This window comes from Protopterus annectens, chromosome 16.part0 (genome assembly GCF_019279795.1).
Source record: "Protopterus annectens isolate FY-2018-M chromosome 16.part0, PAN1.0, whole genome shotgun sequence".
NCBI lineage: Eukaryota > Metazoa > Chordata > Ceratodontiformes > Protopteridae > Protopterus > Protopterus annectens.
Genome location: NC_056750.1, coordinates 610,182,556 through 610,201,438, shown reverse-complemented (window position 1 = coordinate 610,201,438; position 18,883 = coordinate 610,182,556). Strand labels below are relative to the sequence as shown.

General features: G+C 41.2%; 1 protein-coding gene across 1 annotated transcript in view; it reads left to right on the top strand.

Annotated features, from left to right (window-relative positions):
- The window catches only part of SEC16A (SEC16 homolog A, endoplasmic reticulum export factor), a gene marked incomplete in the record, with an annotated part of 1,997,470 nt that overhangs the window by 1,626,068 nt on the left and 352,519 nt on the right, over positions 1-18,883 (top strand). Inside the window, 1 exon segment of the mRNA XM_044058481.1 lies at positions 11,320-11,445. Coding sequence (XP_043914416.1) covers positions 11,320-11,445 — 126 coding nt within the window.

Below are 18,883 nucleotides of genomic sequence, written 5' to 3'. Positions count from 1 at the left end.
GCATAGGCCTTTAGCTATACGTCCTGTACTAGACATTGTTGATGATGCTTTCTCAACATCTAGTTTGGCCCCTGATTCTTTGCCTCCTGCTCCCAGAAAACCTGACAGATATTACAGGGTTCCTGATTCTCACAAGTTCCTTTTTAAAAATCCTATTGCAGATCCAGAGACTATTTCACAGGGACCCAAAGGCATTAAGGCTTCTACTGCTAAAAATCCTACCCCTCTGATAGAGACAACAGGGTGATGGATAGATGGGGTAAGAAAGTTTACACTTCTGCAACCTTGGCCATTAGGGCTTTAAACTGACAGTTTCATATGTTAAATTATCAACAACTTGTTATTTGATTGCTTAAACAGAAAATGATGTTAATTCCTGACTGGCTGAAAATAAAGAATTACAGGATTTAATGCATTCTTCTGAACAGGTTGGAAAACATACTTTGCAATGTGGATTTGATTCATTAGAGGCTTCTTGCAGGGCTGCTGTTACTGGGTCTGTGCTCAGAAGGCATGCTTGGGTTAAGGAGCAATCTTTGCCTGATCATGTTAAAGCTAAATTGTTGGATGATCCCTTAAATCAGGACTGTCTTTTTGGCAACAAAGCTGAGGAAGTTCGTAAAAAGATGGAATATAAAGCTAAATCTATGCAGGCTGTTAGATTTCTTACAAGTTCAGCCTCCTAGATTTAGTAGGCACTGGCCCTCTAAAAAGTGGTCCTTTCCAGTCCCCTCCAGGTCTTCTCATGTCAAACCCAGACACAGCAGAAACCCCAGGTTTCAGTCCCAAGGGACACGCAAGACTAAGTAGTGGGGGGTTTCCGCACCCAAACTTGGGAGCAGTAAGACTCCCCCCTATGGAAAACCGTCTCAATGATTTGCTTTTAAAACTTCCAAGCACTTCCCAACTGAATGCTCCTTTAGGCGGAAAGATTGGTCTGCAGGCCAAAAACTGGGAACTCATTACCCAGGACAAATGGATTTTTAAATATAGTGTCCCAAGGATACAGATTTCATTTCCACACGTTACCAACACCAAACGGGTGGCCAGATCTACCCCCAAATCATTGGGCAGAGGCCTAAAATCAGGTACTCTCTCTTAAACATGGGGGCTATTCAGTTGGTACCAGAAGAGGAAAAGGGACAAGGTTTCTGTTCAATACTTTTCCTGGTACCCAGAAAAGGCAATACATGGCGTCCTATCCTGGACCTTTCTATTCTAAACACCTTTCTGGTGATTCCAAAATTAAAAATGCTGACTCTTCACCAGCTGCTTCCTATGCTAGGCAAGGATGCATGGTTGTCAACACTAGACTTAAAAGAAGCATACCTGGACATCCCTATCAGGGAGGCTTGCAGAAGATACCTACGCTTCAAAACAGGCTACATGCACTATCAGTTCTGTGCACTGCCCTTTGGCTTATCTACTGCGTCTAGGGTATTCACAAAGTGCCTAGCTCCAGTCATTGCATTTTGCAGGCAAAGAAATATTCAAATATACCCATACCTGGACGATTGTCTAATTCAGGCAAGAAAGCAAGGACATTATTTTCAGTCATCTGGCCTTTGTTCAAAGAGTACTGACTTGTCAGGGGTTCACCATAAACGAAAAGAAACCACCTGGTACCCTGTCAACAATTTATATTCCTGGGAGCACGCTTGAATACAACTTCCCAGATGGCTTTCCTCACGCTTGAGAAACGGACTCATTTGACAACCTACTTCAAGTGGCCACAAAAAACAGTTATCTGCAAGGCAAATACTGCAAGTCTTGGGGTTCATGGCCTCCTGCATTCTTCTAATTCCATATGCAAGGCTGCATATGAGGAAACTACAGTGGTATCTCAAAAGCTTATGGTGTCAACATCCACAGGATCTGGAAGCAAAGATTCCTGTCATACCTTGCCTACGCCTAGAGTTCCTTTGGTGGGCAGAGGCCTGCCACCAAAACAGGGTACTACCATTCACATTACCCCCTGCCAAACAAATCTTAACAACAGATGCATCAGACTATGCATGGGGGGGCTCACCTGACAGGGAAGTGCATTCAGCGCAAATGGAAGCCAAGTCCCATCCAGCACGAATTATGGCGAGATAGAACTACTACCTGCACATAAATCAGAAGGAAATGTTATCTGTACAGAATGTTCTGACAGCCTTCAAGGACCACATTCTTCCAGGACAACTAATGGTAAAGACGGACAACACCACTGTCATGTGGTACATAAATAAGCAGGGGGGTACACATTCTTACCCCATCTGCAGACTAGCCATGGCATTGTGGAACACAGCCTTTAGCTGTCAAGTGACTCTACAAGCTCAATTCCTGCCAGTAAAACTAAATACACTGGCAGACGGATTAAGCAGAAACCTCATGGACCCACACGAGTGGAAACTGGAACCAAGGATTTTCAGCATGTTGATAAGCAAATGGGGAGCCCAGATATAGACCTGTTTGCCTCCCCCCAGAAACATCAACTGGACAAATTTTGCACAAGGATTCCCCACAAGCAAGCTTGGAAAGTGGATCTCTGTCCTTCATTTGGAAAAACCTATCAGTTTATACCTTTCCTCCTCTGCCTCTGCTGTCCAAGGTACTACTAAAGATCAAACAGGACAAGCCAAGGATGATTTTAATTGCACCAGACTGGCCGCACCAACACTGGTACCCACTCTTGCGCAGTGTGTCATGCTTGGCTCCATGGCACCTGCCTCAGACTCCTTCCCTGTTTTCTCTGCAGGAGAACCAGATTCTGCACCCTCAGCTGCAAACTGTGAACCTAGCAGCCTGGCTAATTACTTAATCTCTCCTTTACCATCCCTCAGTAGATCAGAGATGGATATCATTTTAGAGGCAAGGAGGCTTAGTACTAGAAAATCTTATGCTGCAAAATGGAAAAGATTCTGTGCTTAGAACCAGTCTCAATGAATGAACACAGCAGTGCCCAATTTACTTCAGATTCTACAATACTTGACTGAGATGATTCATAAGGGCTTGTGTTTTTCCTCCATCAAAATTCATGCCTCAGCCATTTCAGCTCATTATAGCACAGAGCCTCCCCTCCTCTCTCACCAACGGCTCAAGCAGTTCCTCAGAGGGTCCAAAAATTTAAGGCCACCCAGGAGAGCTGCAGCCTGGGATCTTAACTTTGTCTTGGAGAAAATGTCTTCCACCTTTCAAGCCAGCTGCTAAAGCAGGTTTAAAATTTCTTTCCTGGAAAACAACTTTCCTTTTGGCAATCACTTCTGCAAGAAGGGTATCTGAATTACAGGCCCCTATGGCAGTGGAACCTTTCATCATCTTTCATGTGGACAGGGTGTCCCTCAGAACCAATCCCTCCTTCATGCCCAAGGTGGTATCCAGTGTGGCTCTTAATCAGTCCATTCATTTGCCTACCTTCTTTCCTAACCCACAGAACAAAGGGGAACGGATACTGCACTCTTTAGATGTGCACAGACATCTTAGATTCTACTTGGACAGGATTAAACCTCAAAGGAAATCTGAACAACTGCTGGTGGCATTTGCTGCAGGGACAGAGGGGAAAGCTATTTCAAAACAAACCATTTCAAAATGGATAGGTCACTGCATTCATTTCTGCTATAAGCACCATGGAAAACCTATCCCACAGGGCATCAGACCCCATTCAACCAGGGCTGCATCTACCTCTACAGACTTTCCCAGGGGCATCCCTCCTAGGGACATCCTAGAAGCTGCTACCTGGAGTTCTGTACATACTTTCACCAAGCATTATCATTTGCCAATTTTCTCTAAATCCAGGGCTGGTTTTGCCACTGCAGTCTTGCAGGGCCTTATAGCTGGTCCTAATTCTATTTAAATTCCTCCTCCCAACCTTAGCTTTGGGAATCTACCCAAATGTAATGACTGCAACAGTAAAACACGAAGAACATAGTACAGTTGTATACACTTACCATAAATGTAGATGTTCGAGTGTACTCACTATTGCAGTCCTGGTTACCCTCCCTCCAGCCCCCTTTTCTTCCTTTGGCTGTACCTCTGCTCTCACTTACTATGCTCTAAAAGCTTTTTGGTGTATTTGCTTTTCTGTTGGAGGTATGTCCTTGTATTTATAGATTTAATTGCTTCCCATTGGGGGGCACCTGACATCTGGGACAAGAAAAACTGATGTAATGGCATCAGCTGCATGTTTTATACCCCTGACGACCTGACGTCATGGAAGAAGGGACAGCAACCGACGCAGGACCCAAAACTTTGTTAATCAGGCCGACTGAGGGCTACTGCAAGCAGATAACCCAAATGTAATGACTGCAACAGTGAATGCCCTCGAACATCTACATTTATGGTAAGTGTACACAACTGTACAACTGTACTTTCTCTGCACTGCCCTTTGGCTTATCTACTGCACCCAGAGTATTCACAAAGTGCCTAGCTCCAGTCATTGCATTCTGCAGGCAAAGAAATATTCAAATCCATACCTGGGCGATTGTCTAATTCAGGCAGAAAGCCAGGACATATTTTGAATCATCTGGCCTTTGTTCAGAGGGTACTGACTTGTCTGGGGTACACCATAAATGAAAAGAAATCATACCTGGTACCCTGTCAACAATTTATATTCCTGGGAGCATGCTTGAATACAACTTCCCAGATGGCTTTCCTCACGCTCGAGAAACGGACTAATTTGACAACCTACTTTAAACAAGTGGCCACAAAAAAACAGTTATCTGCACGGCAAATACTGCAAGCCTTGGGGTTCATGGCCTCCTGCATTCTTCTAATTCCATATGCAAGGCTGCATATGAGGAAACTGCAATGGTATCTCAAAAGCCTATGGTGTCAACATTCACAGGATCTAGAAGCTATGATTCCTATCATACTTTGCCTATGCCTAGAGTTCCTTTGGTGGGCAGAGGCCTGCCACCAACACAAGGGATTACCTTTCACACCACCCCCTGCCGCCCAAACCCTAACAACAGATGCATGTGACTATACATGGGGGGCTCACCTGGCAGGGAAGTGCATTCAGGGCAAATGGAACCCAAGTCAAATGCACCTGCATATCAATCAAAAAGAAATCTTAGCTGTACAGAATGCTCTGACAGCCTTCAAGGACTACATTCTTCTAGGACAACTAATGTTAGATGGACAACACCACGGTTATGTTGTACATAAACAAAAGGGGGGTACACATTCTTACCCCCTCTGCAGACTAGCCATGGCATTGTGGAACTCAGCATTGAGCTACCAAGTGCACCTACAAGTTCAATTCCTGCCAGGAAAATTTAATACACTGGCAGACGGACTAAGCAGAAACCTCATGGACCCACACAAGTGGAAACTGGAACCAAGGATTTTCAATATGTTGACAAGCGAATGGGGGAGCCCAGATATAGACCTGTTTGCCTCCCCCCAGAACTACCAATTGGACAAATTTTGCACAAGGACTCCCCACAAACAAGCCTGGAAAGTGGATGCTCTGTCCTTCAGTTGGAAAAACCTATCAGTCTGTGCCTTCCCCCCACTGCCTCTGCTCTCCAAAGTACTACTAAAAGACAAACAGGACAAACCAAGGATGATTTTGATTGCTCCAGACTGGCCGCACCAACACTGGTACCCCCTTCTGTGCACTGTGTCTCCATTAGGGGGGCACCTGACATCTGGGGCAAGAAAAACTGATGTAATGGCGCCGGCTGCAAGTTTTATACCCCTGACGACCTGACGTCATGGAAGAAGGGACAGCAACTGACGCAGGACACAAGACTTTGTTAATCAGGCCGACTGAAGGCAACCTGCAAGCAGATTACCCAAGTATAATGACTGCAACAGTGAATACACTTGAACATCTATATTTATGGTAAGTGTACACAACTATACTATATTGAACCATCCTCATGTTTCCATATGCAAGCCATTAAACATCCAATGTATCTTTTGATTTTCATAGAACAAACAAGTAACTGTTTAATTTAAAAAATAAATAAATACATAAAGAACCATTTTCAGCTTTGCACAGATATTGCCCATTTACTTCCAAGAAGGAAGTTAAAAACACTTTATCAGGGCTAACAGTATAAATTCTAACTGACCTGCGAAGGAGTTTGATGTGGGTTTTGTGAAATTCTTCCAACTTTACAAAAAAGTATTATGCATTACAGTTTGTCCCTCCCGTGAACAAATAAATCTTCTGGGCAAGTTACTTTCAAGTTCCATACGTTAACTAGTCATTCCCAATGCTTGTTGCACTTAAGCTTCTAAATAAAAGACTAGGCACTGAGCACGGGCGTACATACACATACACACACACACACACACACACACACACACACACACACACACACACACACACACACACACACACATATGCATACATACACACACACACACACAGTCTCTCAACAAGAAGAAAAGTACTATATTCAAGTCTCAGAAGAGCGAGAGAGTACCCAGTCTTCTCGTGTTTACCACCAAGGCTTCATTCTTAATCATCTACATCTTAAGTAACAGAAAGGGTCCTTGTTAACCAATAGCTGCCTGAGGATAAGTAGACTAGGTTGATAAGGCGTTCAAGTCAGTGTTTGGTAAGATGATGGATTCTTGGGAGCAGAGTTCTTCAGCCTTTTAATGGCTTCCTGGGGAATATCAAATGTATGGGGGCCTCCTAGGAGCTATGCCTTGAGGATTGCAGGGTGAAGTTGGCAAAATTCCATTTGTTCTTTCTACACAGATTAATCACAGGATGCTCTGCGCTCATGTTTCTGGCACATAATCATTCTCCAACCAGACCCCAGTTACCATTAACTGTGCACAATTTCTCAGGTGTCTGTATAACAGACAATGTTTTTTTCCTTTAAATCACATTGAGAAAAACAGACCATAGCTGATAAGATAAGTCTTGATTTCTGAGCAGCAGAGAGAAAGATCCTGTGTGTCCCCACTCAGGAATTATTGATAAACTCAGCAAACTAGGCATCAACCCCAATATCACTAGGTGGGTTGCAAATTGGCTCACAGATAGAACCCACAGTGTGAAAGTAGCGGACTCCAAGTCAGACTGCCAACCTGTCATGAGTGGAGTCCTACAGGGATCAGTCCTTGGTCCTCTGCTGTTTGGCATCTACTTCTACAGAAGTCCAGGCCAACACGGAGAGACTCTGACTGACCAAGTTCGCAGACAACTGCAAGCTGGGAGCCATTAATAACTCCCTAGGCGATGTAGACATCTTACAGAAAGGCCTCACTGAGACCAGTGACTGGTGTCGAAACCATGGCCTTAAGCTTAATGTCAAAAAATGTCATCCCCTATGGGAAAAACTTAGTTCCCACTAATTACGACATTGATGGGAGCCCAATGAACACTGAAGGTGTTAAAAGATTTGGGGACACAGGTTGACAGCAACCTCCTTTGACCACCACATTGCCACTGTGGTCAGAAAGTCCTTCTGTGTGACACATCTCATTACCAAGGGTTTTGCATCCAGGAAGAAAGTGGTCATCATCTCTCTCTACTCTTCTCTCATTAGGCCACTCATCGAGTATAATGACCCATTTGGCATGTACCCCACTAGACACATGCAACAGCTGGAAAGGCCACAGAAGTACCTCACGAAGATTAAACACATGTCCAGCACGGACAGACTCAAAAAAACTCCAGCTATTCTCTGTCTCATATCGTCTACTAAGGGGCGATCTCTGCTTGACTTACAAAGCCATGTCTGACCCAGCTCTGTTAGAAGTGTTACATCTAACGAAGTCCCAATCCCTCCGCACCACATGCTCCAGAGACCTCAAACTCATTACCACAATCGACAGAAAATGCTGGAGGACAAGTTCACAAGTTCATAGCCAGAGGACTGCCTATGCTCTGGAATAGACTTCCCATACATGTCAAGCAGAGCACCTCACTGGCCCTGTTCAAGAGAAATCTGGATGAGTGGATGGGAAATGGAAAGTTCACCCCAAGGATCACTGCAGTGGCTGTACTTGATAGAGGCACTGGGAACTAATATCGGGCGGCACGATGCAAGGGCACTTATATGAGCTAGGCATGTGAAGGCTCCAGGGCCATTAGCCTAGTTGCACACCTATGAACCTATGTCCTTTCACTGCAAAAATCTCATTCAGGAATGCCAAGCTACTCTTTCCATTTTATAAAAGAAACATAGTCTGTGGATGCAGTGTTCTCTGGTACACCCATAAAGCTGTCATTTTCCCTGCCTACTTATGTCCTCTAGATCCATTAGTTTAGCCTCAGTATATTCCAGTTTACCCTTAGTGGCTTCAAGCTGCTATTTCACTGTCATTAACTCAGCAGAGTACTCTGTTGGTCTAAATGAACCAGTAAAACAGACTCTAATTTAACTTTGTGTGTTCTAGTTGTATGCATTGACATTGTGGAGTTTATTTTTTGTATTTCTGACACCAGTCACTCATTTTTTTTTGTCCATTGCCTCTATTTCTAATGTATTCAAGTGCCGTTGCTAAAATTCGAGATTGTTTATTCTGCTGAAACAGTGGAAGCTTCTCGTTAACTGTTGGGTCTTTTTGAGTTTTCCTAAGTCTTTTTTTCATCATTCAAGGTGATGTCTTCTGTCTAGGTCAAGTCTGTTGGGCAGTACATCCTAAGAAAAACAGGACTTTAAGCCCATGTTTTAAGTTGTGGAAAGGAGCCAGCTAAAATACATGTTACTGCATGGCCTATCCTACCAGAAGTAGATGTTTCATTTTTAAACCGTGATTCAAAAATGTTTGTCTATACTAGCTGTTATAATGGCAAAGGTGTTGACAGAACTGATGGATAAAAGTGGTTTTGTGGAAGGGAGGCAAACATTTCATAACAGTAATAGGACAATGGTGATCCAAAGAGAAGCAGAATGTAAGACTGTACTTATATTGTTGGCGGGTGTTGATGCAGAGAAAATGTTTAATAGCGTAAGCTGGTATTTTATGGTAAGGACAATGAAAACATTTTATTGGGGATACTTAGGAGGATTTATGAAGAACTGGGGCAAGAATTAAGGTGGCAGGGTTCCTCTCTGACAAGCTATGGTTGAACAGAGGAACCAGGCAGAGTGTTCTCTTTCCCCTTTGCTTTTACATTTATAACCATTGGCAAAGAGACTAAGGGACTCTCAACTTCATGGAAAAAACTGGTATGGTGGTTAAGAAAAGTTAGCTTTTGCAAATGATATTCTCTATTTGGTAAATCCAGAAAAGGACATTAAGGTATTGTGTGATACTTTGGGACAGTTTTGAGTCTTTTTTTTCTCTCCTTTAGTTTCAACCTTTTTGAGATATAAAATTAATGAACATAAAACAAAAGCTATAGTAGTAAAATATGTACCCACACTTTAATTGGTTCAGCAATACTCATGTTTATGGAGAAACAGTAAAATGAATTTAGTTGTATGGATTAAAAATGCTTCTGTTATAGTAGCTAAAAGTATATGGAAAGAGGCTAAACAAACAATGATTGAAAAACTGGAAGCTGTTATTGATATGGAAAGTAAAATATAAGCAATAAAAATGTTTTTAGTCCCTTTAGTTTTATGTGTCAATCAGGCACATTTTTATTAACCAGAGAAGGAGTTGTGGACTATAATTAATAGAATTGGAGGAATTTATTTGGGAGGCGACTGGGGGAGGAGTTGAGATTTAAGTTGATCCTCCCCGTAGAACAAAGTGGCTTAGGATTGCCTGTGTTGAATGGATACTTTAGCGCTACACAGTTCAGGCTGGTATACATAGCACAAGCAAGGGTTATAAATTAAACTGGAAAGGGATATTGATAAAGCAGGAAGGGAGTTCAATAAATAAGAAGAGTAGGGTTTTGGGTGCAAACTCATAACATAAATAGTTATACAGAATATCAGGCTCATAACATAGCCAACAGTATTCTAACAAGTAACTCAAAATGAGAATGGAAATGGGTTTTGCCATTAGGGTTGACTTCAAGTAGGGGATATAGAAAATAAGCAAAATGTACTGGAACTTGTAGAAAATTGATAACTGATCCAAGGTATTGGGAGAAAATGACTAGATAGGGAATGGTAATAGACTGGGATAAGGCCAAATACAAGTCAGAACTGTAGATTGGAGACTGCCTTCATTTCCAGGGCTTGATATCAGGGTATAGGCAAAATGAAATGGATAGGAGAGTGCTAAGTGAAAGTCCAGTTCTGATAGAGTTTTCAGTTGAATATAGAGCACCAGCTGTTGTTAAAGGGGTAACTTGTAGGGTGTGGAAAATATTGCATGATCACTGTAAGAATCAGAGACGGTCAGAAAAGATTGGAAAAAAAAAGGGACTGGAGAGGCAGTTTACAAAGAAACAGTGGAACAGCTTCTGTATGGCTCTTAAGTATGCCACAAAGTCCAGAAGGTGTGTAGTACTTTTGCTTGGAAGTGTTTACATGGGTATTTTTCTACCCCAAGCAGACTTCATTGAATTTTTCATCAGGTAGATAGCAGATGCTGGAGGTGTGATTGGAAAGAGAAGGGGTAACCGGAAACATTTTTGGGAGTGTAACAAGTTGGCAGATTTTAAGAATTCCATACAGTATTCTCATAAATGTTGGTGGGGATAATGGCTAGAATGAAATGATTCTTTTGAGCTTGGCCATATGATCTGAATTGCCTAGTAAGGCTCTTAGTAAATTTAATGTTATTGGCTGCCAAAAATAAGATTACTAGAAAATGGAAATCAAAATCTAAACCCACTAATTGAAGTACCGAATGTTGTAAAAGAGATTAAAGTACTGTAGGTGAAATCTTTAAAAAAAAAAAAAAAAAGGAAGGGCAAAATCACATAGAAATAATTGGACTTTGTGGAGACTGTACATATGCAGAATGATGTTCAAGAGAAGAACTGAGGTTTAAGGGCAGGCAGGAACTGAGTAATTTATGTAATGTTGGCGTGAATGTTAATTGTTCAAAAGAAAGAAATCCTATGCAATGTATAATGCATGAAATTAAAAAACATGTTACTGTGTTTTTTTCTATCGTGAGTGTGCCTGTGTCATTGTGTACATTGAGATTTAATAAAGATTTTTTTAAAGATGTGTGCCTCTCATTCACTTAGTGTTTTCTGAATCTCTCCAAAAAAGTAACATGTAAAAGTCTCATTGTATTTATTATAGCGGCGTGAAAAATGTTTTCACCAAAGGAGATGCTAGTACCAAGTGAGCTGTATATACAGATGCATAGATTGTATATGAAGCTCACAAACACACACTGCATGTGTCTCCTGAATGTTTTGTCTTTGGAAGATCTCGAAAAGTTTCACATTTTACAGTTTGTTTCTTATCATAATTGCACATAATTACTCTGTTTATTTGATTTTCATAGGAAACAGGGGTCGTTATGTTGATATTCTGAATCCTGGAACAAAACCTAATAGTTCTGTTCCTGCTCCGTGTGATCTTTTTGCTCCACTAGCACCAATGTCAATTCCTACTTTTGTTCCAAGTGCAGGTAAGCATTGTTTCATAACTCCAGTAAGTAACCAGTTAGTAGTAATTTTTTTCTAGATTGTATTAAATTTGTTTATGTTAATATATTGTTCACAATGTCTTTTGTGTGTATGTTCTTGGTTTCAAAAATTTGGTGTACATGTTTAGTTTTAAATATCTTTATTGAGTTATCACTTGTGCCATAAGAAGAAATTTATATAACAGTAATCAAACCATATTAAGAAATATATCCAATTACCAGTGATTTAAAAATTTATTTAAAAAAAAACTATTTTCAGCATAACATACAAATAAGAGAATTTATTTGTATTGTATGCTGAAAAAAGTTGCTGAAAATAGTTTTTTTTAAATAAATTTTTGAATCACTGGTAATTGGATATATTTTTTGTGGTGAAGAAGAACATCCTTCGTGCATCTTTATTGTGGTTTTACAAACCATATTAAGAAGTTCACATTTACAAACTTTATACATTGCATATATTCTTATATATAATATAGTCAAAGCAACAGTTCATAAATTATTCAGTTCCTGCTTTCTCTTAAACCTTGTTCATCCTCCAAAACATTTTCTGCGTGTTTCATCCCCACAATTTCCATTTTTTGCTATGTAACTAACTGATACCTTTTTCTAAAGATTACACTTCCTGTTATTTTACCTCTGTTACAGTAGTCACTATTTCAAGTATAGCTGGTTTAGATTTTGATTTCCATTTCTAGTAATTGCTTTTTTGGCAGCCACCAGAATTAAACTTAACAAAGCCTTATTATGTCTAGGCAATTCAGATCATGTATCCTAGTGAAAAAAAAAAAAAAAAAAAAAATCCTTAGTTGTACTCATTTGCTTACCCAGTATTCCTGACAGAGTACTCTGTAAGAACATATGCTCCCAGTTACCTCTTTCTTCCCCTTTGCACCTCCAGCATTTGCCATCTATCTGAGGAAAAATTCTTTGTAGTCTGCTTGGGGTGTAAACGTATCTATGCAAACACTTCTATGCAGAAGTCCTAAATCTTCTATATTTTTGCATATTTGTGAGCCATACATATGCCCTTCCATTGTTTTCTTGTGAATTGCTTATGTAGTCTCTCTTCTCAATCTGTTCTAATCTACTGTCATTTATTCCTATAATTACCATGCAATGTTTTATATGCCCTAGTAATTGTCCGTTTTTAACAACAGCTTCTGTACTAGATGCAGGTGTTAACACTTAGGATTCCCATATCACTTTCTCTTTGCCGATACTCTGCAATTCATACGGAATCACATGTATTGGTAACATATCTAAATACGATTATAGATTCTTTTTTATAAAACCCATTGCTCCTACTACTATTGGAACTGTCTGGGGATCTTTCTACCACATTGCTCTCATTTCTGCCTGCAAATCCTGATATTTTATGACCTTGTGCCTGTCTGTACTCAAGACACTCTAGTGACTAGGTGTGGTGATTTCAGTGATCAGTGCTACTTTTGTCTTCTTTTCATGGACCACTATATCCGGTTTTCTAGCATATATCTTTTGAACTGTTGGTAATGGATGATCCCCATGTAATGTAGACTTCATAATTTTCTATGATGCTTTGTGGCTCATGTTTCCAGTGTTTTTCAGCCACTTCAGTACTATAATGTTTGCACAATCCCCAGTGCAACAGTCTTGCCACATTATTATACCTTTCAGTATACAGTCTTTCTGCCATTAGTACGTCACAGCCAGCAACGAGTTGTACAACTGTTTCCAGTTCTGTTTTTCTAAACCTTCATTTGTCTGTTTCTCCCACATTATCAACTGCCTTTGTAAACCAACATGTACATAGCCTACTATCTTGGGCCGCCAGTATTAACCTTTCTTCTCTTGGTTTGAATTCACCTCTCTTTAACTGTTCCTGCATTCAATCCTGATCAGCATGAGGTTCTTCCAGAAGTTTTCTATACTTGCAACTATATTTATGCATTTTCCACATTTCTTGCCTTCTCATCTGGTCCCTTCACCTTATATTCTTTCTTTTGTTTTTTTGGCACATTCACTTGCTCCCTGTTTTTTATCTACTTGTGGTTTGATTTTCATTCCTGCTTGACGCTGATATGCTTTTCCTAGACTAAGCAGGGAAGTCATCTTAGATTTATTCTCCTCATGTTTCAAAACTTTCACTACATTTGGATCTTGTGAGGTCAGCAGATATGTGTGCATTCCCATGATTGCAGATCTGTACATGTAATCCCTTTCAAGGAGGCCCATAACTCGGAATGGGGAATATATAACCTTAGTATGCACTGATTTTTATAAATCATATGGTGAGCATTAATCACCCTTTTTGTCTTCCTGTCTAATGTATCCAACACATTTTGGGGCCAGTCAGTCACTCCAAAACTGTAAGTTAGGACAGGGAGAGCAAATTGATTTATAGCTTGGATTTTGTTTTCAGGATTAATTTAAGTCTTCTAAAAGTATTCCTTACTAAGTTTTATTCACATTTGTTCATGTTTTATTATTGATCCTTCATCAATTCCCGAATATTTATACACTCCCGCTTGCTCAAGTTCTTTTAAATCACATTCCTGTCCCAAACTGATGTTTTCTTGGTAGTTCAGTTTTCCTGCTTTAAAGGTTGCTTTTGTACATTTATCAAGACCAAATGACATTCTTATATCATCTAAAAAAGTTTTGACAACTTGTAGTTATACTTTCAGTTCCTCATCTGATGAGTTATACAGTTTTAAATCATCAAAAAAGAGAAGATGAGACGTCTTTACACTTGATTATCTTCTAGGAGCCAAATTATAGCCATGGCCTAAGTTAAGTAGACAGCTTAATGGGTTAAGGGCAAGACAGAATAGCAGTGGTGTCAGAGAGTCAGCCTGGAATTATCCCCCTTTGAATTTTAATCCTTGGAATAATAATTTGTCCTTTATCATGGCTTAATTGCAAGGTGGTCTGCCACTGTTTCATGGTCACTGTAATGAAGTCTATCAGTGTAGGGTGTATAGTGTACATTTTTAAGCAATCTTTTATCCATGAATGTGGGATACTATCACATGCTTTTTTTAGTCAGTCCATGCCATACTTAGATTCTTCACCTTTTTACACTTCCCACTGTGACTTTATTTAGCAACAAATGATTCTTTGTTCTATGTGACTTTCTTTTATTGCTCTTTTATTCTATTGCCATAATTGAGTTTTCTTCTAAGTGACTATAAACTCTGTCGGCATCAACTCCAGTGTATAGTTTAGACGTCGTTGGAAGGCAAGTTATTGGTCTGTATTTTTAGGGTAGCTTGCAGGTTCACTCTTAAGTAGGAGCATTGTTTTTCCTGTTATCCAGGTTGGTGTCTGTTCGAGGTGCACATATAACTAGTTCTACTCATGGCTAAATTATCGGGCAAAGATGTTAATACTTTTAGCCAGACGTTAGGCACTGCATCTGGGCCTGGGGTTTTCTAATTAAAGGCTTTTCATAACTTTGTTTCAGTCTCTCTGGCTCTTACTTCGTCCCATTTCATATCCCATACCTTTAAACTTCTTATTCTTTCTTTTACTTATCTCCATTTAGCATCTTTGTTCCATAGGATCTTCATAAGTACTTCTCCAACATGTATCTGTTTCTTCTTTGTTTAGTGGTCTTTAAATTCCTTTTGCTTTTTTTCCAGTTCGCTATAGAACTTTTTGGGGTCATCAATAAATTGCTTTATTTGTACTTTTCCTTTATATTTATCTGCGTATCTTCTAAGTTTTTCCACCTGTGCTGAGATTTTTAGTTTATTTCTGATAGTGCGTGATAGATCTTGATCTGTTCTAATACTGTGCATTGATTTTATCACATCTATCTTTAAGTAATTTTGTTGATGTATTCCCTGTTCTGTACTCTTCTAACAGTGACACTTCTTGTCTTAATTGCTTTATAGTTTTCTCTGCTCAATGTTTCCATGATGGTATTCAATTTCTCCCCTTCCTCACAGCCCTGTGTTCTTGTGGTCGAACTTTATCAGTTACTAATTTAGCTGCACAGTAATATATCCTGTTTGCTTCTGATGTCCTTCTAGTCTCATGTTGCAGTATTCATAACTGTAGGGAGGTTGCCTGCAGTACCAGACATCCAGCCTGTATACCAAAGACTTAGGAGCAGGGGTACATGTGAAGTTGCTTGTCAAGGCCATAAACAGACATTGGCTATAAAAGTGACGTCTGCACGTACCTGCTTCAGAACTTTTCTGCCACAGTGATCTATGGACCTCTGATTGCCAGCTCCGGAAATCAGTTTGCTCATTTGTTTCAGCCGTCTGATACAGATATGTACCCTTTTGTTTTTTTTGTTACCTTTCTTATAACTTTTCAAACATACATGTCAGCTAGGAAGGGGAAGTGTGCTTGTGGAAGACTAATTTCACATAAGAATATGGATGATAAGTGCTTATTGTGTTTAGGTGAAGACCACAACCATACATCTTGTGACATCTGCAAGTCTTTTGTACCATAAACGCTTCACAGCCGTCTGGCTGCCTTAAAACTTTATTTAAAAAAGAGGCTCCGGCGTCAAGCATTTGGCATAGAGGGTGAGGTAGGTACCTCCAACAAGCCGCCTTGGAAGAAGGCCGAGAAATTTAGGCTTGTGCCCATGCTGCACCTCAGGAGTCTGGTGAGACTCTCAAGGCAGTTGTTAGCCCAGGGTTTCATCGAACGCCCGATGTTCTTCGTGTTTCACTGTTGCAGTCATCACATTTGGGTTATCCTGCCAGGATAGCCCTCTGCCGGCCCGAATACCAGAGGCTTAGTATTTCTGCGTTGTTTGCCGTCACCTCAGGACTGACGTTAGATCGTCAGTAGTATAAATCAAGGCAGCTGACGCCATTACATCACTCTTTCTTGCCGTGGAGCCCGAAGCAGAAGCAATTCGCACAAGTGCCAGTCGGCCGCTACCTGAGTTTTCATCTTCCAAATTTAAGTTGTCTAAAGCTAAGTACCCCATTGGGGATCCTTTTTTCTTGCACTAACCGATGTCAGAAAAAGTTAATAATTGCTACGCCTGTGGAAAGCAGATACCACTCCGAGATTTCCATTCTTACTGTGTCACTTGTTTAGGCCCAGACCATGACATCCCCCGTTGTCGCTTCTGTGCTTTGTTCAATGCCAGAACTGTCCATCATCGGTCTGTTATTATAGACAGATATTTTCGCTTACAGTTCTCAAATTCCGATCAGACAGCAGATCTACCTAAAAAAACAAAGATAAAGACAGAGACAGACAGCACAGGTCCAAACCTACCAATGACGCGTCCGTTAAGCTAGTTCTCCGGTCCTCAGTGAGGTGCTTTTGCAGCCCCTGATGCCTGCTTCTGTGGATTCAGAGGCAGCTACCGAGACCTTTTGGAGTCCGGTATGCCGAAAACTCTTCGACTAAAGAACCTGCAGTCGTCTCTCCCATGGATGGGTCTAGAGCCTCTGAGCAGGCACCAGCGTCCAAGGAAGTCTTTTGCACTACCGATTCTTGACACAAATTGACGTCTTCTTTCGCGACTACCTTTCTTTCAAAAACGACCGAGTTTGTAAGGCCCAAGGTACAAACCACACCCAAGAAACCAACGACCCACTCTTAGGTGCCTGCTTCCTTGCCTCAGTCTCAAATGCTTAAAATGATGGAAGACCTTCTCATGTTGATCAGGGAAGCCAAGCTACCCCCTCCAAAAGGAAAAGAGATCTGTCCCCTGTAGTTTTGTCTGAACAAGAGTCAGATGAATATGATGCATCTGAATATGAAGACATGCAACCCCTCTCTACTTATGACTATTCTGATGCAGAAGATTCCATTCCTTCAGCCTCACCCCCCAGAGCATTTTTCCTTTGGGGAAACCCTGCATACCTTAAGGGAGCATTTTCAATGGGAGAGTCGACTACTCTCAGTCTAAAAAGAGTCTCATGGAATTCCTAGATCTTCCACAACACATACCCGTGGCCATCCCCCCAGTCCTGGATGTTGTGCAGGATGTTTTCCTGGAATCCAGCTTGACTCCTGACACCCTCCCTCCTGTACCCAGAAAACCAGACAGGTACTATAGAGTCCCCTGACTCACACAGATGTCTTTTTAAAAATCCTACTGCTGACCCTGAGGTAATTTCTCAAGGTCCTAAACGAATGAAAGCAACCTCTGCCAAGAATCCCACCCCCTCAGATAGGGATTCCCGAGCACTGGACAGATGGGGTAAAAAAGTATACACCTCAGCTACTCTTGCTGTCAGGGCACTAAATTGGCAGTTCCATATGCTGACATTTCAGGAACATACCCTGGAACTCCTTAAACAAATAATGTCTTCCTTTCTTGCTTGGGTAGAATCAAAAGAATTACAAGAGCTAATGCATTCTGCAAGTCAAGTAACTAAACACACCGTGCACTATGGTTTTGACGCCCTAGAAGCTTCTTGCAGGGCAGCAGTCACTGGATCTGTAATTAGAAGGCATGCATGGCTTAAGGAACAGCCCCTGCCAGACCATGTCAAATCTAAATTGTTTGCTGTCCCCTTACACAAAGATAATTTATTTGGCACTAAGGCAGAAGAGGTCTTAAAAAAGATGGAAGAAAAAGCAAAATCTATGCAAACAGTTAAGGATTTCTTGCAGGTCCATCCACCTAGGTTTAGCAGGCAGTGTCCCACCAAACATTAGTCCTTTCATGTTCCCATTAAGCCAGTCCAGCCTAAACCCCGGGGAACCAGACCCCCCAGACAGCAGCCACAAGGAATGCAGAGATCTAAGCAGTGGACTACCTCCTCTTCAAGACCATGGAGCTCTAAGCCACCCCCTTATGGTAAGAACTCAAAATGACTCTCATCCCCCATCCCCTACGTCTGCCTACCTTTTCTTACCCCATAGGAAGAAAGCTCTCCTTTCATGCAAGCACCTGGGCCAACATTACCAATGACCAATGGGTTTTGAACATAGTGTCTCAGGGATACAAATTTTCCTTCCATTCCAACCCCAAAAGGGTTCACAGATCCACCATCAAACCAGTGGGCAGAGGCTCAAAAACAAATCCTTTCCCCTGCTCTCTATGAGGGCAGTAGAACACGTTCCTGCAGAACAGATAGGCCAAGGTTTCTACTCCAGACTTTTTCTGGTGCTCCATCCTCGATCTATCCATTCTAAACACCTTCCTGGTGCTCCCAAAATTCAAAATGCTCACCCTCCAACAGCTGCTTTCCGTGCTCTCCAAGGACACTTGGCTAGCCACCCTAGATCTAAAAGAGGCCTACCTCCACATTCCTATCAGGGAATTATCCAGGAAATATCTCCGTTTCAGGGCAGGATCTCAGCACTTTCAGTATTCATGGCGATACAGGTTATTACTCCCAGCACTAGGGGAGGTAACCTTTGTAATGATACTGAATGTGCAGAGACTAGGTGGATAGTGAGGTTAGGGGCAGACAAGCCACCAGGTATCAATGCTATTGTA